The following is a 25,127-nucleotide window of genomic DNA, read 5'->3' as shown; positions in this document are numbered from 1 at the left end:
TTTTGAGCAGGCTTCCTTTATGTTGTCCATATGTCTCAATAGGGTATACAGAAAGGGGTCTCCTTATAGAACAACCCCTAAAAAGGGAACCTGTCAGCACTTTTTACTACACCAGACCAGCGCTACAATTATCACCTACACCTGTCTTTAGAAATCCATACCTGAAGAAATCACCATTTTACATGCCGCACGGCCTGTAAATTAGGCAGAGTGGCCTGGTTGGCGGACCGGTCAGCGTCTCTTTTCTGCAAGCTTTTCCCGTAAGTCCTGCCCTCTTTTCTCATACAGTGCTAAAAAAAAAAGTCTTGCGCCGGTGTGTGATCATGAACTACACATGCACACATACGTGCAGTGATTCTGCCCACAAACTGGACTGAGGATTTCTGCATGTGCCAGTCAGCGGCGGAGCAAGACTCTGCAGCACTGCATGAAAAGGAAGTGGAAGACTTAGGCTGGGTTCACACAAAGTGGATTTGCCGCGGAAATTTCATCTGGAATTTCACCCCGGCAAATCCGCCCGCGGACGCTAATCCTGGGATTAGCCAGCCATATGGACGAGATTTCTCAGAAATCTCGTCCACACGGGACGGCGAAGCAGTCGCAGCAAAGCTGGCTGCAGCATGTCCATTCTTTTTTTTTTTCTGCTGCGGCCCCACTTTCCTCCATGGGAGTGTCGGCCGCAACGGAAAAGCATGTGGCCATGCCGCTTCAAACCCCACGGCTAAGTGCTGCGGGTTTTGAAGCAGTGTTTTCCCCGCGGAAATCTCACGGTTTTTCGCTGCGGCCAAACCATGAGATTTCTGCTGGGAATACGCCGTGTGGGAACCCAGCCTTATGGGAAAAAGCTTTCCGAGAAGAGAGACAATTCGGCCCACCCACTGGGCCATTCTGCCCAATTTGCATCTCATTCAGGAACTTCTAAAATAGTGATTCCTCAGGTATAGATATATAAAGAGACACGGGAAAGTAAACAGGTGTAGCTGATAATTCTAGTGCTGACCTTGATTTACTGTGGTAAAAAGCTCAAACTGCATTTTTTGGAGGGCCACTTGAGAATCGGTCAGCACGAACTTGCTGTCCATTCTGCAGGCATCATGTTATGGAGCAGGAGGAGCTGAGCAGATTGATATATAGTTTTATGGGAAAAGATTTAGTATAACTTGTCCTTTTTTCCAATGGGCGGTTCTATCTGTGATTGACAGCTATCTGTGTATGCACAATCATATACAGGTTGTCCAATCTAAGTGACTGTACATACACAGATAGCGGTCAATCACTGATAGGACTGCCTGAATTCCCTTTAAATCTTTCATACAAAAAAAATATGGATATACAAATGTAGCAAAGTCTAACTTGACACGCTAAACTGTGGCACAGAACTTGCATTCTTGCATTTTTAATGGCTTTTGTTGTGTTACGATAACTTGATGCAGCAAGTTATCTGCATTGGGTTAAATGTGGCTACATCTGTATGTGTATTTACACCAAATCATGTAAAACAAGGTGTTTTGACCACACTGAGCAGATATCTGACTAATCAGACTCTCGTGCGCCACTAGAAATCCTCATAAATACCAATTCTGCATTTAATGGGAATACCATTTTTTGTCTACATTTGATATCAGCTTCTTCCTTACAATCATAAAATCTGCAAACTCATGAAAGAAAACCCATGCAGTCTTAAGGCAAAACACAGTTCTCCTCTCCAGTGTGTTGTCTTACCCAAGCTTCATTTATTAATGATTTCCTTACAAACAATTTGTTCAAAATGTAAATACCAACAACACAGGTTCAACAGGAATTATAACAAGACACAAACCTTCAATAGTATATTAAACAATTTCAATGATTCACAGTCATATATAAATTAAGGTACGTGTTCAAGTCTTTCAATATTGTTATATAACAAATCCATTTACACTGTAAGGCCCCGTGGTCTTTAAAATCAATAGGATGAACATAGTCCATTGGAACAAAGCAAGCAATGTCAAAGGTCAACTTAAGGAAGGTCACTATTAAGTCTTTTTGATCAGTAGTTACCATGCCCAAAGATGAACATAGAAAATGGTGTATGTTATGTAATCTCCACCCTGCTGGTAACCAATTAAACCCATCTCATGGGTCTTTGACCTAAAATGCACCATTAATAGGGGTTACTTTGAAGCATTCCATACCGTAGCAGGTGATGGAACTAGGATTTTGTTTGGTTGGCCCCCCTCCATTCAACTGTAACCAGATATTTCAGGACTCATGTACTCAGCATACAGAGGTGCATCCATGGCGGTTGTCCCTGGCCTAGAGAGCAAGATAGATATCCAATGATTCAGCTATAGCGAAGAGAACTTTTCAAAGTATTACTGTCATGTTAAGAAGACTTAACACTGACACTTGCAACAATCTTTATATCCAATCCCTTTCTGAAGTATGCCATGTGTAACAACAAGCCATAATAACTTTATATATGGAACAGAAAATCAACTCAGACAGCTTAACTATGGTCCTATGTAATACATGTACATCATGAGATATGCTGCATTTGTGGGGGAATCCAGAGGAACAAACCTAGCTGCATGACGTACGGGGAGAGAAAATATGAAACCTCCAGAATATATCCAAAACAAGAATTTATTGCAGAGTACAAATGAAAATGTAGGAGAAAACCACAACTCATGTAATAATGTCCATGTGGATACCAACACCAAGGAATTTCCCACTATGTATATTGGGATATACACTTAGTCTAATATTGTCAATCAAATTTGCTTTTGACACAGAGAACGCCGAGCAAACCGATGTATAAAATACCAATGATTTCAGTTTTTGGGAATCCACACTTACCAGGAATAAGAAATCAGGGAATTCAAGCTGTGAGAAAAACATTTTTGTTTGCCTAAGGGCTTATTCAGACGACCGTATATCGGCCAGGTACTCACGCCGGCCGATATACGACGTCCTTCTCTGCAGGGGGAGGCGGCTGGAAGAGCCAGGAGCAGTGCTCTGAGCTCCCGCCAACTCTCCCCCCCTCTCCACTATTTGCAATGAGGGGAGGCGGGGTGGGGGCGGAGCTAATTCCCAGAACTTAGCCCCGCCCCCATCCTCCTCTCGTTGCAAAAAGTGCAGAGGGAGAGGGGGTGGAGAGGAGGCAGTGAGGGGCGGGAGCTCAGAGCACTGCTCCTGGCTCTTCCAGCCTCCTCCCCCTGCAGAGAGACGCCGTATATCAGCCGGCATGAATAGCCGGCCGATATACAGTCGTCTGAATAAGCCCTTAAAGGGATTTTCTCACCACTTAAAATTGCTTCCGAACCGCTTTGCTCTTCCTGGTTGCTGCTGACTGCCGCAGCCAATGACTGGCTATAGAAAGAACCATCTGTGATTGGCTGGAGCAGTCACATGTCCTGGTCAGCAGCAACCAGGAAGAGCAAAGGGGTTGTGAATCAATTTTAAGTGATGGGACAACCCTTTTAAAAAGGAGTTTTCTCACATTATCTGCGTCAGCCATTAATGGGAAAAGCAAATTTCGACCGTATACTGCCTCTAGAACCGGCTGATAGGTCAACATTCACTACTTTAGCCATGAATGTTGATCCATGATCAATGTCTTACTTTTCTCTAAAATGGGTCCAAAATTATTTGGGTGCAAAACTGATTAATTTACCAACATATCGTAACAGGAGCTCCTTTTTTTGGTTCCAGAGCTTCTTCTTTTCAGGTAGACAGTGAAATGACAACACTCTGGATGCTAAGGGGACCAGTCACCACCCAACAGCAACATAAACTAAAATTGTGGTGCTGTATGGTGGGGTGATGGGGAGTCGGGGGATGTCTTCACCCACTTCGCTGTCCAAGCACGCTCTGAAAACCTGACTCCTTGACTGCTGTGTGCGTACGCTTCCTAGAAGTCTATGGGGGATTGCACACACACAGCGGTCTGAAGAAAAAACAAAAAATCTGATTTTTAGACCACACATTGGACTTCACAGGTGGAAAGCATATAAAGTATATTTCCTGGATCCCCGTCACCTCCCCAAACAGCACTATAACTCAGTTTATGATGCTGCTCAGAGGAGAAAGGTTCCCTTTAATGCATAAGGGTACCATTGGCCTTATTAATGAATCAAGTTCCCTCTTGTGCTCGCTGCAGTCAGCCATTTTTGATCATTATTTTCAGTTAACTATTGCTGTTTAATGCAAAACTGGGATTTGAAGTTCTGTAGCAGAAAAAAATGGCAAACAATAGAAAGTTGTATGAAGAACTTGTCATGTCACTGTCCACTGATATACACGTCACCCAGTTGTTTAACTTTAGTCACAAGCAGAAATCTTCTTCATCCCCAAGAAATACACTGCTTGGTCTTTTCTACAGCTTTATATATATGTATTGAGATGAATGGTGTTTACACTGTATAGCTTCTCTCTCAGATCTTATTCCCTAACGCATTTAGTTAAAAGTGCCAAATGCTAAATAAAATAAAACTAAAATGTTTACATTCAACAGAAAATTATGCTATTTGTACATAAATAAAAAAAAAATATGTTCATCACATATTAAAGTGAGCTAATTAAAATATAAAATCTCATCGACTGGTTACATCTGCTGCAGGGGACATGCACGCAAGAAAGAGGAATGTATGTATTACGATTCACTATTTGGTGGAGTCCTTTTTAGTGGACTGGCTTAAGGCTGGACAAAGTGCTGCTCAACAAGAGGAATTCTTTTTGTTATTTTTATGGTTTTCAGTAGTTCAAATTTAAAGTGAGAATAGAATAAAAGGTGTTTACCCTGAGGAAGGAGCAAAGAAATGGTGAGCGGTACTGAAAGCAAGACTAACAATTCAAATCCCTTCGAGATGTCACAATAAAACAATCCAAAAATTAAGAAAAAAATATTTTCCAATGGTAGAGCAAACGCATTGAGACATGATCCTGGTAAATGGATGAAGTGAGCTTTAAGATTGCACATGGGTTCATGTTTGCTTATTAGTATTCTAAGAAGGTGCTGCAAATAATAGAAAACTTTTTGGTGTCTTCTATGTAATAACTTATGGACACCAAAATAGGAAGAAAAAAAAAGTATGCCGACTCGTGACGTCAGCTGATCACATAGAACCACAGGATCATCACAAAGTGAAGGGAAGCAAAAGGCAATAGAACAGAACATACGCTTCAGAAACCTTGTAATATCAGAATGGCAGAACAGTACAGAACCGAGAGATCCAAGCAGGCTAAGTATGAATAGAAAATATTTAAGAAAAGCATTTAGCCAAAAAGGTCCTTTAAATCATTGCTAGCAGAACTGCTACTCTTCATTGTGTTTGCAGGCTGTGTGAGGCTTGGAGGATTGAAAAATGGGTTGGACTGAATTCCAAATGCAGGTTGTCCTGCCATGCCCGTTTGAGTTACGTTGCCACTCACGGCCTGAGAAGGTTGTGGTGTTGCGAACTGGTTGATCCATGGGTTTTGTTTTTGATGAGACATTTGGTTCATACTCACTTTGGGTTTTTGTGGACCAAATAAATTGTCTAAAGAGGACAGATCTGAGGTGGGCTTGCTGAATGAGTTCTGCTGCAGCATGCCAGGAGGGCTGCTAAGAGTATTGAAGTTCTGCATAGTGGCAGGAGTAGATATAGGCGGCAACTTGTTCATTCCCATTGAGGCTGTTCCACTGAAGAAATTGTGATTGGGATTCATTGGCCCCATATTGAAGCCAGAAGGTTGGAACCCTGTGTTCGAATTTAGCCCATTTTGTAGGTTTCTGTTTAAAGCCATGTTATCAACGGAGGCTGGGAACCCAATGCTTCCTGGCATGCTGGTGACTGGAGAAAACCCTGCCACCGCTGGTTTGGAAGGAACACTTGAGAAACTGTTCAGAGATGACATATTTTCCATAAGTGTCATGGTCAGGTCCTTTGTCTGCAAGAATAAAGCAAACCATTAGCTTAGAGGGCCATATATTCAATCACTGACGAGCTATTAGATTCCAGTTTCTCCTAAGTACTACAAATGTACACTTAGCACAATTCTAATAGGTAGACATCAGCACCAGTTGCCTTATCAAAACAGATTTGAAGGGGTTGTCCAGTTGTCAACTACGGACTATCTGCAGAATAGGCCATCAATATTAGATCGGCAAGGGTCCGACGCTTAGGATCCCCTCTGGCTGCCTGTTCACCAAGCCAGCTTGCTCATACAGAGCTGATTGCTGCAGGAAGCAAACAGCTTCATTCCCACTTTGCTTGCCAGGCTTCATATTGCAGGCTGTTAACGTAAATGGGAACTTTGCGGGTAATACCAAAAGCCTGGTCACTGCAGTGGGAACGGAGCTGTCTGCTTCCTGCAGAAATCAGCCGAGTGCATAACACCACTAGCCCAGAGAGCAGTTGATCAGAGGGGTTCCCAGGCGACAGACTTTGCCAATCCGATACTGATGTCCTAATCTGTGGATAGGCCATCAATAGTTTACAACTGGACAACCCAATCAAGGAGAATTAATAGGAATAAATCTCTCCTATGGATAAAAATCCTCATAGATCAAACTGCACACGTGCCAGAAGATGCAAACACTGAGCATTGGGGAAGACTGTGGCATGCCAAGTTATGTAGTTTACTGTGTGATATATTTTTTAAGTAAAGAAGCTAAATCTACGAGCTTTTTCTTGCAATAACAGGAGGTATTGCCTACCATACCTAAACCATTGTGCCCTGTTGCCAGAGGGGTCTGCAATGTATGTCGATTCCAATTTCGAGTAACCGGAGGCCATCTCCCTCTCGCATAGGGAAAAGTCCTTCTTGATAGCCGAAGAAAAGCTTCAGAGCTTCCCAAAGTATTACAGGGCTGGTATCACAGTCATCTAGGTGTTAAGCTGGTCCGAGTCGGTCATTTGGAGCGAAAAGCCTTACCAAGAAGGGGTGTAACGCTTTTAATGTTTTTATTTAAAAATCTGTGCACGCCTGTTAGCAACTGTGAGATCTGGTGAGGTTTTCTTCACTCAGATAGAAGTGTCAGAATTCTACAAACAAGCCCTTACCTGTTTTACAGGTGCTGCGGGGGTCACTGTCCTAGGTGCTGGGGGCGTCACTGTCCTAGGTGCTAGCGGCTGCTGACTTTTCATCTTTTGTACTTGCTCCTGTTCCTTTGCAAGCCTTTGCTTCTCTTCAAGTGTAAGTGATGGCTAATCAAACGAAAAATTAAACATGTTGCAATAGGACCATAAACAACAACAAATTATACGAAGGGTGAATGCAGACGGCCGGGTCGGATTCCGACTGCGAGATTCTCACAGCGGGATGTGACCCCGTGCCCCTGCAGTGATGTCCGGCTTACCGGACCAGTGTTTTTGCTCTGCCCTGCGAGTTTTCTGAGATTAAAATCGCGGCTGTCTGCATAAAATTGCGAAAACCAATGCAATCCCACCGCAGCATGCAACGGCGGAAATTCTGCGTGAAATCTCACCACGGAATTTCCACCTGTGTGCATTCAGCCTAAATCATGCAGACTATATGAATTACTTCCTACATTAATGACACCAACTGTATCAATGAAGACACTAAGGCCGGGCTCACACGAACGGGTCAGATTCCCCATGCGGATTTCCGTAGTGGAAGACCTGCGATTATTCGCGAAAAATAACTGCGAATGATCACGGAAGATCGCAAATGCGAGCGTTCTTTTCCGAGCGAATGTGTGCGTGTGTGTGTGTGCACAGCGTATCGTCCGCACGCAAGAAAGATATCTCTCTCTGTCCAGACGGGCATTCAATTTTATGTACTGCTTTTTAAAAATTCCTTTTGGTATTTCATCCATTTAAAAAGGTTTTTTGTGGGGAAAAATGCATAACTTTTATGGTTTTTTTCTTTAAAATGAAGTTTTATAAAAACATTTTTACAGTATTGTTTAGCTCTGCACGAGGACTTGAAAATGTGATTGTTTAATTGCTAGGATAGTACACTGCATTACTTATGCAGTGCATTATCACTAGGTCTGTAATATCAGTCTATTAGGCCTCCTTCCCACGAGCGTGACGGGCTCCGCCGCGTAATATTACGCTGTGAAGCCCGTCACGGCGCCCCCCAGAGCCCCTATACTTACCTGCGGGAGATAGCGTAAAATCGCTTCCCTGCCCACCGCCGCCGCGTCACCGCCCGTCACCGCCCACCGCCGCCGCATCACCGGCCGTGTCACGTGCACGGCCGGCCGTGTCACGTGACGCGGCCGGCCGCGTCATATGGCATCATATGACGCGCGGCGGTGGGCGGGAAAGCGTTTTTTCACGCTATCTCCCGCTGGTTACAGCGGGAGATAGCGTGAACGGACGGCTTCCATTGACTGCAATGGAAGCCGTCAGTGCGTACAGCCCGTCCTCACCCGCAAAAAATAGAGCATGCTGCGGGTGAGGACGGGAGAAATCGCGGTGCGTAATTCCGCGGTGGAATTACGCATCGTGAGCATTGTGCTATTAGGTTCAATAGAACCTAATAGCTGCGGGCAACGCAGCGGATTTTCGCCGCGAATTACGCGGCGGAAATCCGTTCGTGGGAAGGAGGCCTTAAACTATGCTGTAGGTGGAGTTACACTGCAGACATGGAGGCCTCCATTAGGTCTGCAGCTGCCATGGGAACCCATTTCTACCTGGTTGCCGATGGGTGACAAAAGGAGCCCCTACCCCCTGTCATCTGCTTACATGCTGCAGTCGCTAATGATTGTGGCATGTAAGGAGTCAGGATCTGAGGTTTCTCCATTCCTGGCAGTTATAGCAGGAGCCTCGATGTTAGCAAATCCACCCCCTTAAAAAAGACGTATGGGCAGGTCTAAAGCTTATTAGTGGCTAAGGGGTTACAGCAGAACACATTGCAGTTTAGACCATCAGAAAAGAGGACAGATTATGGGAGACTGACCAAGTCAGTAAACCAAAGGCTCGAGTAACTTTGCATTATTAACCCCTTCCAATCCACTGTCTGCCGTCTTCAGACATTATGATTGAAGGCTGTACAGCTCCGATGTCAGAAGACATCCGGCAGGTTATTCTTACTGTATATTGCCGGCCGCTCTTTTGTCGTGGCCTATCCGGCATGACACATACTGCAGTACTGGCTCTAGCCAGCAGATGGTGCCATTGTATAATGGCAGAAAGAGAAAGCCCCCTAGAAAACCCTGAATCCAAAATTGGATTGCAAAGGGTTAAGTGTGGTGCTGACACCGAGCCATCCAGTGCGTACAATCCCGCCATAGCATCATATGAAAGCTCATACAGCAGCCAATACATTTATGCTCATTTTGCTGATATGCCTGTGACAGGTGGATTGTAGGGCTTTAGAGAGCAACACAAGTCCTAAGCAGCAGCCTACTACCATGCTGGTGCTGTAATATATTATGCTTTAGGTTACATTACATGCTCTGTGTGATGGCAAGGGTCCTACTGCTGAGACCCCAACGATTACTACATAGTGATACTCTTGACCAGATACTGTGCAGGTGAAATATCCTATGGGGCGGCTTTACTTTACTAATTCTGTGTATGCAGTGCTCTAATGAACTGCAAGAGCCCAGAAGTTATACCACCTCTGATTAGAAGTTAAGGCATATCTTAGTAATAGTGGGGAAAACCTAAATATCAGAAGCAATAAAATATAAAGAGTTCATCTAATTAAGTTCTCAGCAACACAATATTTTTTTAAGTTTTTTTTTGTTATTGTCCCATTCTAAAGAGCATAACTATTTTTTATTTTCCATAGTCGTAGGGGAAACTTGTTCTTTGAAGGACAAGCTCTAGTTTTTCAACTGCACCATTTTGGGTTCCATATAAATTTAATTTCTGGGGAAATAGAAAAGAGACCGTCTGCTTTTTTGTTTTTTTAAGTTATAATTTTTGCAGAGCTCGTCCTACAATATAAAGAATATTTTACCATTATTCTGTGGGTCAGTATGATTCCGGTGATAAATGTATACTTTTTATTCACACAGACATATTATATGTACACATACATACACTTTTTTTCTTATATTGTTGAGATATTTACTTTTTTTTAGTCCCACTAGGGGGCCTGCAGGGGCAATCCTGTACCACAGTGTATTATACCTGACAGCATAACGCAGCAGGGTGTAATAGGTGTGAGAAAATAGCATGCGTTAGGCCCCCAACTGCTAAGATAACCCATCATCATAGGGTTGCAGAGGCACCAGTGGAGTGACAGTCCCTCTTCTCAACCCCTTATATGCCATGGTCAGGATTGACCACGACATCAAAGGTGTTAAACAGCTGGGACTAGGGTTATCTCTGATTTTGGCCCGTGCAGCAGGGTCTCAGATATTTGTTACAGCTGCTATATCTGTGCTGATAGCATGGATGCAGTTCCTCAGCCCACAACATGACTGCACTATAAGTGTATTGTCCGTCCACCCATGATGGAAATGTATGTCATGGGAAGGTGTTAAGACTGCATTCAACTAGACTCTGTATGTGGCCTAACAGAGAATTAGGGATAGGCTCAAAAATAGTTCTTGTTTAGGAACAACTGGGGCCAGGGGAATCACCCTTTTAGGGAGTTCTAAATGCTCAGCTGGGGCCGGGAGGGATTTCCACATCTACCCACCATACTTCCAAAACAATGTCTAACAAATCAATCTTCTTTAGTATTTCTGATACAAACATACCGAGATGGACTTCTGGAAAGACAGCTAGCAATGCTTCCCCTCCATCTTATGGGAAGGAGATACACATTAATTTGAAAAAGTTTAATAAAAACATACAAAAAAAAAATAAGTATGTGACTTGTGGACTGCTCACTACTATTACTGTTCTTAAAAACCTTGTGGTCTAGAACTAGATAAACTCAAGTGCTCTCACCGCCTTGCTTTGTTGCTTTGGCACATGTCCATTTTCTTGTTTCTCACTTGAACCGCTCAGAAAATCTTGGCTCATTTCAAATACTTTATCTGTCTGTAGATGAAAACAAATATTTGTGCCTGGTTAATAAGGTTCAATCCTCCTAATTTGCATATATTACCCAGAGGAGGATACCCTTAAGGAGAGACGACACCCCTCCCAACCCACGTCACAGGCCTCTTACCAGCCTACTGCAAAATGATGAGGGGTCAAACACCCAGAAACAGCTGTCTGTGTATGGATTCTGGCTTGGTTTCCTATTCCCAATCATTATTTTAAAGACTTGTTTAACCCCTTCACGACCAAGGACGTACCGGTACGTCCTGTGGCCGCGGGGTATGTATGAAAAGAGGTTGCGATGCAACCTCTCTTCATACAGTGCGAGCGTCAGCTGTTTATAACAGCTGACACCCGCAGGCAATAGCCGATCGCGGCCGCACGGCCGATCGCGGCTATTAACCATTTAAATGCCGCTGTCAATTCTGACAGCGGCATTTAAATCCCCCAAACGATGTTCGGGGGTCCCGCACGGCCCCCCCGCGGTGAGATCGGGGGAGCCGTGCAGGTGTCATGGCAGCTGGAGGCCTAATGAATGGCCCCAGGGCTGCCTTAACAGACTGCCTATCAAGCCATCCACACAGGGTGGCTTGATAGACTGCCTGTCAAAAAGCAGTATGACGTAATGCTATAGCATTACATCATACTGCAGGAGCGATCAAAGCATCGCATCTTAAAGTCCCCCAGGGGGACTTCAAAGTAATGTTAAAAAAAAAAAAAAAAAAGTTGTAAAAGTTTAAATCACCCCCCTTTTGCCATATCTATTATTAAAAAATCTAAATAATAAATTAAAAATATGTATTTGGTATCACCGCGTCCGTAAAAGTCCGATCTATCAAAGTAGTGCATTATTTTTCCCGCACGGTGAACGTCGTCTAAAAAAAAAATAAAGACCGCCAAAAATGCACTTTTTTAGTTACCCTGTCTCCTAGAAAAAACGCAATAAAAAGCGATCAAAAAGTCGTATGTATTCCAAAATGGTACTATCAGAAACTACAGGACATCCCGCAAAAAATGAGACCTTGCTCAACTACGTCGACAGAATAAAAAAGTTATTGCGCGCACAAATTGACGGCAGAAAATAATTGAAAAAAATGTAATGTCTTTGAAAAAAAAAGAGGAGTAAAGTAAAAAAAATTTAAAAAAACTATACAAGTTTGGTGTCATAGTAATCGTACTGACCCATAGAATAAAGTTATCATGTCGCTTTTGTTGCCGTTTGTGCGCCGTAGAAGCAAGACGCACTAAAAGATGGTGTAATGTGGGTTTTTTTTTCATTTTACTCCACTTAGAATTTTTTAAAAGTTTTTCAGTACATTATATGGTACAGTAAATAGCACCATTGAAAAATACAACTCGTCCCGCAAAAAACAAGCCCTCATACAGCGACGTCAATGGATAAATAAAGGCGTTACGATTTTTTTAAAGGGGGAGGAAAAAACAAAAATTGAAAAAGAAAAATGGCCGCATCATTAAGGGGTTAAAGAGTCATACATTGATTTGAAGGAATGCTGCCATCCAATAGGTGGCGCTGCAGAGGTATTGCTCCACATTCTTTGGTTAATAACAAACATGTGAAATGCTTCCTAGACGGACAGCAAGTGTATAAAAAATAAAAAAAACTCCAAATATTTAAATTTCATTACACGAATTGTGCATGAGAAGCAGAGTTATACTTTCCTTGGCTTTATAAGGCTGTCTGTCCACGGGCGAGTTGTCATTGTGAGATCCGCGGCGATAAATCGTATGTAGACCTCGCATGACACGCTTTCCATTGGCTTACTATGAAGAGCGCAGCCTGACGTCCACAAACGGATAATCATAGTGATTCTCTGCTTGTGGGATTCAAATTGCGGCATGCTGCTCTTCGCCGCGATTCTCCGCGGTCAGGCAGCAAAGTGTGCAATGAACATGCACCCAATGCTGCTGCAGATGAGTCCTGAACTTCTTTTACTACTTAATCCTAAAACAGACAGTTTTCACAGGGGTATCTTTAGAAAGCCAATTCCCCATAATGGCATATTGGTGGTTTAATGAACTCAAAACTAGTGACAGGTTCCCTTTAAACACCAACTCCCTCCTCCATGTTTTGTAGTTCCCAAGATCAGTGCTTGGGATCAAACTGATAAAAACTTCTTTTTTGGAAAACACTCTTACTTTGTTGATTTTTTATTTTTTTTTACACACCTGCTTAAAACTTTTGCACAGTACTGTATAAGTAGATAGTAAGCAGACGTTGACTACATACTATAAACTATATAGTATCAGGGTAGCAATATGGATATATAGATATTGAGGCACGGTACTGGGGAAAGCACTGCATAGTAATATTTTTTTTTAGTTTTTTTCCTCCCATAAAAAATAAAAAAAAAAAAAAAAAAAAACAAAAAAAAAATCACAAAAAAAAAAAAGTCTCTTTACATCTCTGAACCCTATAGAGCCAACTATTATGTAACTGCTGGAGGGGTAAAAAAAAAAAGGGAAAAACTAAATGCTTAACAGCAGTCTTTTACAATTTGTCTTACCTGATTGTTTGTGTTACCAGGTTGTTGCTCTGCAGACATGTTCAACTGGCTTGTTATATCCAAAGACCTATAAAGAAATTGGGAATAAACAATGTCTCAGTTCAGCAAACTGTGAACCTATTAATCTGTTGTACTGACAGAGAGAGAACAGATCTGGCAAAACTATTTTTGAGTAACTATTTATGGAGGAAGTAATGACGACGTATGCCGGCCTCATACAAGGCGACAGCCCATGTGTTCTATACCCTGCATGGCGTATACACAGTGAAATCCACTTACCTCTGCTGCTCTTGCATAACATGTAGCTGTTCAAGCTTCGTTTTATGTTCTGCCTCTAACTTGCTCAACATTTCCTTAATCACAGCCATGAACGAATTAAACTAAATGAGCAAAAGAAAAAAAGGACTTGTCTTGTCAAACGTACAGCACAAAAGAGAGACAGGTACACTCCATTAATATAAAACCATCACCCCAATGACATGTAATAGCATTATGTGACGCTTCACTTCACAGCAGGTATAGGAGAATTGTTTGGCCGAATGCTCAGAAAGAAAACGTCTTTTCCAACACAAGTCATCCTGTATTCGGAAAGACAAGTCTGACTACACAATGCTGTATTTCTTGGTGACCATTCAAATGAATGCTGATATATACACATGGATGGGATGCACAAGAGCAGACAGAATATCCACACACCTCAAATTGACATCCATTCACCCTAATGGAGGGCATCACCGGAGTGCTTAAAATCACTTCTGTTTGCACCCAGTTTAAGCTCTATCAATTCAGTTTTCCATGTAGATTTAGCTATTTTTCCACTGACCCACTGTTTGCAATCCACTTATAGGTGGGCTAGTGTCTTAAGCAGCCATTCTGCAAGTACTGCTCTGGCTGGACAACTACTTCCACACTTCCTATACAGCCTTGCATAGCCCTGCTCCAATCAGCTGCAAGACAGCATGTGAATGCTCATCCCTCTGCTACATGCAGTAACTAGCAGTATCACTATGTCCATGTTATTAGAGAAGCAAAATGCCTGATGACAGGCAGTGGACAACAAAGGTGCTGGAAGGGAGACGCCTAGTGGTAAGCACTTCAAATAAGAAAAGCCGGCTTCTTAAAAACACTTCTTTATTTTTTCTCCAATTCCAAAAAATCCATAAAACTACAAATGGAAGGTACCGTGTAACACCAGGCCTATGCCAGACACGTTCTGAAAGAAGTGTGATCAAGAAAAAGGTGTCTTTCGAAAAACGTCTATGTGTAGACCTGCTGTTACATAGTACCCACTATTTGTAATTTTATGGATTTTTTGGAATAAAAGAATTCAAACATTAGCTGTCCGAGACAGACCTATCCCGTGCACGATTTGCCAAGAAATTGCGAAATTTTAAAATTCTATTCTGCCATTTGTGTTTTCGGAATAGCGTTCTACATCTGAATGGGCTGTACGACTAGGACATGTATGTGTTACAAGTCAGATCACCAGCATACTCACCTGGTTGAGATTTAGATTGTTATCAATGCTTAGAGGAATTAAATGAGGCAAGACTTTTCCCGCTAGCTGCTCTTTGGTAACACCGAGCTTCTTGTGTGTAAAGGTACACTTGTATATACCTGGTAATACAAAGCAGATATTCTATATAAACAAAAAGTCTACATGTGTTATAAATACTGAACGCCCGTATTTGCACATAGGAAATATCAGTACCTAAAATCCCCATAAGAACTGCTGGCTCTCTAGATGGAATTTGTTGCAAAAAAGGGAGAATTTCATCCAGAACATACCACTTATCCAGGTATTCCAATATCTTTCCTAAGCAAACCAATGAATTGACCCGCACCTATACAAGATAAAAAATAAATAAAAATTGTGTTCATTTTTCTTTGTCCATACTGCTATTCATAGCGGTCAACCCAAGTGAGCGTCTTTCAATGTGCAAAAGCGCTGCAAAGTGAATGTGCATGCCAATCATTATTCTTCCATATGGGATTAAATACTATACAAGGGTCTTCACTTTTGAGGATGCAATCCAGCAGTAATGTAAGGCTGGGTTCACACGGGACGGAATTGCTGCGAAATTTCCGTGCAGAATCTCATCCACATGCTGCGACCAAGCCGCACTGAAACAGGCATGCCGCGCGATAAACAAAGATGTGGCATGTCAATTCTCTATGGGGAGGAGCCTTGAAAACATTGCAAAAAAAAAACAAAAAACGGACGGTGGCGTGAGTAGTGGTACTGCCACAAATTTACAGTAACCCATTTTGGTATGGAGGTCTGATCCAGACTCCCTGGGACAGGTCTTATTCAGATGGTCAAACTTGCAGGGTGCTGGGTAAATGCACGCTTTTCCATGTGCAGAAAGTATCTGATGGGGGCGTGATTGCTTACTGTGGGTGAGGGGGAATAACATATGAGAGAAGAGCATAGAAAACAATAGCGCTACTGAGAAGAAATATGTTATATACTCACCGCAAGTGAAGATGTCTGTAAACAAGCAGATTTAATCCTTGGTATCAAAGAGTTTTTCATGGAGGGGTAATCTATTAGGTTGGCAAATGTAGGGATTATGTTCAAGCACAGTTCCTAAAGAAACATAAAAAGTATACACATCATTTAGGTTTATCAGTCAAAATCTGCAGATTTTAGATAATGGATCACATTTTGACAGAGTTCGTTTTTTCAGCTGCAATGAATTTTTCTGTGTGCCCTGCTGGTTCTGCCTGTAGAGAAACATGCTTCAAAAAACTGCAGGAAAAGCACATGCTGTGCTCACTACTGACCCACGGAAATACACTGAGGGTAGTGTCACACGGCAATCGCGATATCGCCACGAGAAAAAACGGACAACAGACCTTCCAATGTTAAAATAGCACTGCATGGAAATCACAAGTTCGTGCTTTGCGATGCAATAAAAAAAAAAAAAAAAAAGAAGAAGAGGTCCCATAGGGAAACATGGGAGATATAAAAAAAAAATGCAGAAAGATGGGACATACCGCAATTTTTTTTACTCGCAACATCACATGAATGAAAACATCACAAATAGAGTTACGCGAACATGCTCGTCTGAGCTTGATGCGCGTTTGAGTATTAGCACACTCGAGCGAGTACCACGTTGTGTTCGACCCCTCCCTGCTTTACCACTTCCTGCTGTGACGTGCCAGCGTGCGCACCTCCACAGCAGTATGTGGCTGGCTGGCTGGCAAGAGAGAGAAAAAGAAAAAAAAGCTTGGCACCCAGCGGGTCCAATACAAAAATGCTAGAGTCTCCCATTGACTTCAATGGCGTTCGTTACGCGAATAGAGCTCTCGAATATTACAAAAAGCTCGACTTGAATAATGAGGACCCGAGTATTTTGGTACTTGCTCATCTCTAATCACAAATGTGACGGAAACCATAATTCTGCATGTGGGAAAACGACCTAAGGGTATGTTCACATGGGGGAATTCAATGCAGTTTATTTTGTGTTGCCTCTAAAAAGTGCGACAGAAACCTGCAGCCGAGATGTAGATTTCTGATGTGGCTGCGCAGATATATGGCCGCAGCTCCACACACGGATTCTGCACTTTGCATTGGGGAAATCCAAATGTAGAATTCCTTATATACAAGGGTATCTGCATCAAGAAGTGGCCTGTCACTTCCGCAATTTAAATCCATGTCATATAATTAAGGCATGGATTCCCATTGAAAGTAATGGGATGAAGATTTGTTGCGGAATCGGTGTGAATTAAGCAGCAAAACAGATATTTTTGGTATAACTTACCGTAAAATCTCTTTCTCGTCACGTTCATTGGGGGCCACAGCCTAGACCATGGGATATAGCCACTGCCCTAGGAGGCGACACTAAGCAAAAAAGTGTTAGCTCCTCCCCCCTGGCTATATCCCCCCTGCAGGCACTCAGCTAATTAGTCTGTCTGCAAGCAGTAGGAAGCCAGTGGGAGTACGATTATGCATATTATGTTTCATACATACCAGAATACATACTTTGGCATAATTCTCTGCCAAACAATGACCAAAGAACAGAAAGTTCCAGCAACCGCCTAAATAAACAAGGGGTGGGTGCTGTGGCCCCCAATGAACGTGACGAGAAAGAGATTTTACGGTAAGTTATACCAAAAATATCTGTTTCTCGTCCGTATCATTGGGGGCCACAGCCTAGACCATGGGACGTCCACAAGCAGTCCCGAAAATCTATATATAACGGGTGGGCACTTAAAGTTTGACTGTGTGGTCAAAGGACCGCTGCCTGTGAGATCTTCCGGCCGAGTGCGGCGTCCGATGATGCAGATATGTAGACCTTATAAAACTTTGAAAACGTATGTAAGGAAGTCCAGGTGGCTGCCTTACACACCCGAAGTGCCGAGGCTCCGCGCCGGACCGCCCAGGAGGCCCCTACCGCCCGTGTGGAGTGGGCCGTAACCCGAAATGGTGGCGTGCGTCCTGAGGTGCGATACGCCTCTGTTATCAAGGACCTTATCCACTTAGATAGGGTGACCTTTGAGGTTGCCGAGCCCCTCCGAGCCCCCTTCGGAATTACGAAGAGGGTGTCAGTCTTACGGAATCCTTTGGTTCTTTTTACATAAATCTTCAATGCCCCCACCAAGTCCAGGTGGTGCAGCGTTTTCTCTCTCGTGTGTACCGGCGTTGGACAGAGGGAAGGCAAGACAATTTCCTCATTGATGTGAAACTCTGAGACTACTTTTGGTAGAAACCCTGGTGATGGTCTCAGTACCACTTTATCTTGGTGGAAAGTCATATAGGAGGTCTGTATAGACAAGGCCGCCAGCTCCGAGGCCCTACGAATAGAGCTAATAGCGACGAGAAATACTACCTTCCAGGTCAGTAGTCGCATAGGAATCTCTTTCAGCGGCTCAGACGGTTGGTCTGTTATAGTCTCCAACACGAGATTAATATCCCATGCTTGAACCGGGAGTTTCAACGGGGGTGTCGTATGGGCAACTCCCTGAAGGAATGTACGCACAGCCATTCTGTTTGCGATTGGCCTCTGAAACAGCACTGTCAGTGCTGACACCTGCCCCCTTAGCGAGCCTACCCTTAATCCTATTTCGAGACCCGATTGTAAGAATGCCAGTATATTGGCTACTGAAATTGCATCGGCTGCACTCGCCGCTCCTCACACCAGGTGAAGAACGCTTCCAGATTCTGTAATAAATAGCCGACAAGGCCGGTTTTCCTGGCCCGTATCATTGTCTGAATCACCTTCTCCGAGTAACCTTTTCTTCTTAACACCTCGGTTTCAACAGCCAGGCCGTCAAATGTAGAGACCTGGAATCCGGGTGTAGTACATGCCCTTGGGATAGCAGGCCTCTTCGATCCGGTAGGTGCCATGGTGTGTCGGTCAACATTTCTATGATGGCCGTGTACCAGCTTCTTCTTGGCCAATCTGGTGCTATCAATATCGCTGGTCCGCCCTTCCTGTCTGATTTTCCACAGGATTCTTGGTATGAGGGGGACTGGTGGAAATATGTACAGGAGTTTGTGTCCTCCCCACGGAATGGTCAGTGCATCCGTTGCTGTCGCTTGCGGATCCCGTGCTTGGGCCACAAATGGAAGAATTTTGTAATTCAGTCTGGATGCCATGAGGTCCACGTCCGGTGTACCCCATTTCCGACATATTGTCCGGAATACTTCGGGGTGCAACCCCCATTCGCCGGGATCCACCGTTTCCCGACTTAGGTAATCTGCCACCCGGTTGTCTACTCCGGGAATGTAGATTGCTGATATTGGCTCAGATGATTCTCCGCCCACGTCAGTATGCCAGCCACCTCATTTATTACTGACGCGCTCCGTGTGCCCCCTTGATGGTTGACATAGGCCACAGCTGTGGTGTTGTCCGTCTGGATGCGCACATCCTTCTTTTTGAGACTGGACCTGAAATGCCGGATGGTCAGGTAAATGGCCCGTAATTCTAGGATGTTGATGTGCAACCTTGTTTCTTTCCGAGACCAAACTCCCTGAACCGACTGGCCCCCCAGTGCTCCGCCCCAGCCTGAATGGCTGGCGTCCGTTGTCAATACTACCCATTGTTTTGGGCCCAGAGCCCGTCCCGCCTGAAGCCTCCCTGGTTTCAACCACCACTTCAACGCATCCTGGACTTGAGGGGTTATCCGGATTCGTTGTTCCAGGGCCTGTTCCAGCGGGACAATATCAGATGTTGTAGCATCCTTGACAGGAACTGGGCAAAGGGGACCGCCTTGAAGGCTGCTACCATCTGGCCCAGAATACTCATACAGTGTCTGATGGTTAGCGTTCTCTTCTGTATTAGAGACTGAGCACCGTGTAGAAGCTTGTCCACCTTCGTTTGGGGTAGTAACACTCGGTGCTGGCTGGTGTCGAATATCATGCCTAAGAACTCCAACTGTTGTGTTGGTATTAGGCACGCTTTTTCGCGGTTTACTATCCAGCCAAATTCTTCTAAAGTTTCCATCGTGACACGTAAACTCCTGACGTTGCCGTCCCATGACGGTGCTTTTATTAGCACATCGTCCAGGTATGGTATGGCCGCTATGCCCTTTGCATGGAGTAGTGCCATCACTGCTGCTAGTACTTTCGTAAAGACTCTTGGAGAGTTTGACAGGCGGAATGGCAGAGCCGTGAATTGAAAATGCCTTCCCTGCGTCTCGAAACGAAGGAATTTTTGGTGTGCTTCCCGAAATCAGGATATGGAGGTAGGCGTCCTTGATGTCTGTTGAGGATAAGAATTCCCCCGGCTGCATGGAGGCTATCACGGATCTGATCGACTCCATCCGGAAATGTTTTGTTTTGATGAATTGGTTCAGTCTCCTTAAGCCCAGTACTGGCCTGACCCTGCCGTCTTTTTTGGGCACTAGAAAAAGATTTGAGTAGAACCCTTGCTTCTCTTGCGCCCCTGGCACTGGTTTTATAACTCCCTGTGCCAGAAGATTTTCCACTGCCAATTGTAGGCTGGCTACTCCTTCTGGGGTGGCAGGCACTCTGGACTTGCGAAACGAATCCTGTGGCAGAGTCACGAATTCGATCACGTACCCAGATGCCACGCTCTCCTGCACCCACTTGTCACCCATGCGACTCCACCATGTCTCCCGAAATTGGGAGAGCCTGCCCCCCCACCCTGGTGACCCTGGGTGGGGGCGGCGCCTCATGCCGCATTCCTTGATCCCGCCGCCTTAGATGTTCCCGGTCGGGATCGCCATGCTTGTCTCGCCCTGAGGGTTGGACCCTTCCTTGCGTCTGTCGGGGTCCTCCTAGATTGGGACCACTGCCCTGACCCAGAATGGGACGAGCAACGCCGTAAGGACCTACAAAACGGTTTCCTCTTCAACGGAACCTTTTCCTTTCTTGTTGGAATTTGTGGCAATGACGTGCTTTTGCCGCCTGTGGCGCCTTTATCAAGTCATCTAATTTAGGCCCAAAGAGCCTATTTCCCTCAAATGGCAACTTTGTCAGGACCATCTTGGACACTGAATCGGCTGACCAGTTCTTTAGCCAGAGGATTCTTCTTGCCGTGACGGATGCGGAGAACGCTCGCGCCACGAACTTAGCTGCATCTAGCCCTGCTGCGCATACGAACTTGTTCGTTTGTATGATACTGTCTGTTGCTTCCTAGTAGTTCACTAGGTGGAGCGCCTGCTAGAATGTCTTTCCGCAGCTGTCTGGCCCAGACTATGGACGCTTTACTGACCCATGCGGCCGCAAAGATCGGCTGCAGGGCGGTGCCCGTGGCCTGAAAACACCGATTTCATCAATGTATCCAGTTTTCTGTCTTGAGGATTAGCCAGAGTTGCCACTTCGGCTGTTGGCAACGCCGTGCCTCTAGATAGCCGTGACACTGGTTGGTTGAATACCGGGGGTAGCGCCCAACCCTTTTTCAGACTTCCTGGGAATGGGTATGTAACTTCCCAGGTGCCCTAAAAATTTTTTGTCAGGGTTCTGCCATTCTTTATTAAGGACGTCAGCGAAATCCTGATTGTCTGGGAAGACCTGTCGCGATCTCTTCTGCCGTCTAAACGACACCGTGGAAGGAGTCGTCTCTACTGATTCCTCCGTTACTTGGAGGGTTTCTCTTACAGCTATTACTAAGCTGTCCATTAGGCTCGCCAGCCGCGAAACCTGTTCGTCGTCCAGCTCAGAAGCAGTAGAAGACCGCGGAGCGTTCGTCATCTTCTGACCCACTGCTCTCGCCCGCTGTTTGAGCCGTATCCTGAGAAGCCCGTGAGCACGATGCTCGGGGGGAGTCCTGGCGAGCCCGGACCGGTCCCGCAGAGTACCGGGACCGCGAAGAATGCCTTGACCTGTGGTACGCATGGACTGGACTTGGAGGGTCTAGATGACCTCCTGGTATGGCGAGATTTACGGGAGGTGTCCTCGCTGCTGCGGGATCTCCCTCTTTTGCGTGCCCTCCCACGCGCATATTCCGAAGAGGAAACTTCCGAGCTGGATTCTAACTGGCGTAAAATTGCAGCAGAAGATGTGGCCAGGCCGGAGACGGCAGCGGCCAAGGACCTCGCCCATTGGGGTTCGGGCCCTGGCTCCACAGGGGCGGCGGGGGGCACCGTGATCCCTGGAACCGCGCGTGCCGTGGCACACTTAGCGCAGCGGGGGTCGACTTGACCGCAGGCAAACTTAACGCTGCATGCTGTGCAAGCGTAATGCTTCACCCTCCCCTTGGCCGGGCTGGAACCCTCTGATCTAGGGTCAGACATGGCAAAAGGAAACCCCGGGTAAGTGGGGCTGCTACGTACTGCCACAGGAGTACCTGCAGGGGGGACAGGGGAGGGGTAGGGGAGACACCGCAAAGTGCTGCCTTGGCAGGGCTTACCCGGTCTAGCAGCTGTTTTAGCGGTTCCCCTGATCCAGCTGGAGCCTCTGGTCCTGAAGCTTGAAGGCCGTCAGGAGTCGACGTGGGTCCACCACACGGAGATAGTAGCGCTGGTGACCCGGCAGGTGTGTGGCAGAAACTGCTGCGGTGCTGCTACAGCTGCTGGTGCCCGTTACAGGAGATGCTGCTGCTGGTCGGGTGCTCACTCTGTAGCAGAAGTCTGCAGGGCCGTATGAGGGCTGGATGCTGGATGCTGCTGTGTGCTGTGTGCTGCAAGCTGAGAGCTGCGCACAGTGCTGGGCTCAGTAGTGCCAGACAACCAGGGTGTCTCGCTGCTGAGAGCGGCCATTCTTCTGTCTGGTTGCTTCTTTCAAGTCTGCTGCGGTCCGGAAGTCGGCCCGCAACCCGGAAGTGACCTGCCCAGCCAGCGCCCCGGCGTCCTGCTAGCATGCCGTGCTCCTACCCCTGCTGCCGGGAGAGCTGCTGTCGCCGCTGCCATTCTTCACTACGTCCTCCTTGAGGTACCTTGCGCCGTCAGGGAAGCCACAGCCTGTCCGCCCGTCGACCTGTCTCCAGCAGTGCTACCCCCTATGCGTCACTGGTCAGGTAGTGCGCCACTCCAGGGAGGGGGAGCCCTATGGCTGGCGGGTAACCGACTCAGATGCGCATTGCATGCTCGGGCCCCTTTTTCTTCTCTGGGTGAGACGCCGCAGAACTGGTGGAGACACCCCCTGCCTGCGTCTCCCCCGGGAGGCCAGTAGAGCCAGGGAAAAGCCCCGACTCCCCGCGAATAGCCACGTCTGCCTCCTAGCAGACACTAAGCTAAAGACTAATTAGCTGAGTGCCTGCAGGGGGGATATAGCCAGGGGGGAGGAGCTAACACTTTTTTGCTTAGTGTCGCCTCCTAGGGCAGTGGCTATATCCCATGGTCTAGGCTGTGGCCCCCAATGATACGGACGAGAAATTCTGTAGTGTGAACATACCCTAAACGGTTGTCACATGCCTACAAGTGATAACCCTTATTAGGCTGGGTTCACATCACTTGTATTCTGGCCACCAGGGGTCATTATTACCCTTCAAGCATTTTTTCTCTCCCATGCAATAACTGTTATATCGGAGAAAAAAATGGCTCGTGTCTGATTATTGTAACAGGACAGGATATTCACTGTAACATTTAAATATGGTAATATTATTAGGACTTCATCTCACTGAAATGAAATAGCCTTTTTTAGAAAAAAAATAATTTGGAGTTATCGTCAGTCTGAAAGGCTAGGAGACACCATAGAGCCAAATCTACTCCAGGCAATGTTAATTCCTACTGCTGCTAAAATGGTAATTAACTGGTTACTCATATGATTAAAGCATTTAGTCACACACAAGCAGTAAAAGAGCAGGGCTACCTGAATCTGTATAGACGGTGCCTCCAGGGCCCTGTACACCATGGGTAACACACTGTTCTTTATCTCATCTGGTGGAGTCTTAGTCAGAAGAAGATCCATTTTTTGCAGAAATATTAAAAGTATCTACAAGTAATAAAAATGTAAATTCAGCAGTTAGATTACATTTTACATACGCAGACCAAAGAGCAGTGTTATAATTAATCAGTCACTCACCATGTTGCTAGCCTGATGGCATAGAAAGTGGAAGACAATTGGCAGAATTATTAGAAATGAAAGATATCACTGGAATGATTACAAGACTTATTTGCATTTTACATATAGCAACATAGAATGATTTGTCCTATTTCTATGGGAAGACTCGCCCATAAGGCTAAGCTCACGCGAGCATAAGACTACCGCATATTACGCGTGTGATATGCAGCAATTCGCAGGCAATCAAATACATTGCCTTCCGCTGGCTCGCTCACATTTGCGTGTAAGAATTGCCTAATCCGTGAGCCAAGAAAGCACACAGCAGGTTCTATTTTGCACGTATTATATGCGAGAGAGCCATTGTTCTCTATGGGCACGTAATTAACGCCACCCATACACAATGTATGTACACGCTGTTACGAAGTGACAATGTGACGAATTTAAACGAAACATATAACAAACCAGGAAGGCTGCGCATGACAGCAAGCGTGAGATACACGGTCATGCGTAGTACAATAATGCAGCAATAGGCCGGCTCCCCAGCAGTAAATCTCTGCAGGGTTTTATACATAGGGCTGTGTGAGCCGGCCTAAGTTGTATCATTTAGGATTCATCAATAGTTAGTAAAAATAAAAGCTTTGTAAAGACGGCACATATGTAACGCATTTGCACACGGTGTAGACTAGCGCGTTTCATGCAGATTTTCCTGTTAATTTGCAGCAGCTTCCACTCTTTGCATTTGAAAATCTGCAACATGCCATAAAATAAGCAGTTTTTGGGGCAGCACAGCATTGTACTGTACATTAGAGATTTTTCGCCACAAGACATTATCCTAAAGAGCCGTACTTTGAAGAAGTAGGGCCGCAGAGGGTAGAGTTTTAAAGGGGTGCAGTGTGTTAAAGTGCACCCTCCATTTCTGTCTGAAGCAGAGCAACGCAATGCAGATAAGAGGGTTAAACTGCGCGTTATTCTTATAAATCTAAACTCACACATATTTCAAACTGGTATTCCCATCTCATCCAAAAATAGGAAATACCCAGAGATAAATGGAGAAAACAAACCTGAATAGGTTCCTGTTGCCGAAAAACAGGCCCCAGATCTGGCAAGATGAGCTTTGTATACTCCTCCTTAGTGCACTCCTCTGCGATCAGTAAAACATTGGGCAACACAAATGGCACCATGTCTGGGTTCACAAATTCTGCAGTCAGTGCCGGCAGTATACGTTGTACAACGACACGCTGGAAGGGTAAA

At 45.2% G+C, this 25,127-nt stretch overlaps 1 protein-coding gene across 1 annotated transcript in view; it reads right to left on the bottom strand.

Moving 5' to 3' along the window:
* Positions 1-1,713: 1,713 nt before the first annotated feature.
* SCYL2 (SCY1 like pseudokinase 2) overlaps positions 1,714-25,127 on the bottom strand; it is a 40,698-nt gene continuing 17,284 nt past the window's right edge. Inside the window, exons 9-18 of the mRNA XM_066591392.1 lie at positions 24,938-25,114; positions 23,685-23,807; positions 15,939-16,052; positions 15,174-15,306; positions 14,961-15,079; positions 13,742-13,842; positions 13,463-13,529; positions 10,842-10,934; positions 7,026-7,169; positions 1,714-5,910 (exon numbers count right to left, since the gene is read on the bottom strand). Coding sequence (XP_066447489.1) covers positions 5,257-5,910; positions 7,026-7,169; positions 10,842-10,934; positions 13,463-13,529; positions 13,742-13,842; positions 14,961-15,079; positions 15,174-15,306; positions 15,939-16,052; positions 23,685-23,807; positions 24,938-25,114 — 1,725 coding nt within the window. The 3' untranslated portion in view covers positions 1,714-5,256. The remainder of the gene's footprint in view (positions 5,911-7,025; positions 7,170-10,841; positions 10,935-13,462; positions 13,530-13,741; positions 13,843-14,960; positions 15,080-15,173; positions 15,307-15,938; positions 16,053-23,684; positions 23,808-24,937; positions 25,115-25,127) is intronic.

This window comes from Eleutherodactylus coqui, chromosome 2, assembly GCF_035609145.1.
Source record: "Eleutherodactylus coqui strain aEleCoq1 chromosome 2, aEleCoq1.hap1, whole genome shotgun sequence".
Taxonomy (NCBI): domain Eukaryota; kingdom Metazoa; phylum Chordata; class Amphibia; order Anura; family Eleutherodactylidae; genus Eleutherodactylus; species Eleutherodactylus coqui.
This window is presented reverse-complemented; position numbering and strand designations above follow the sequence as displayed.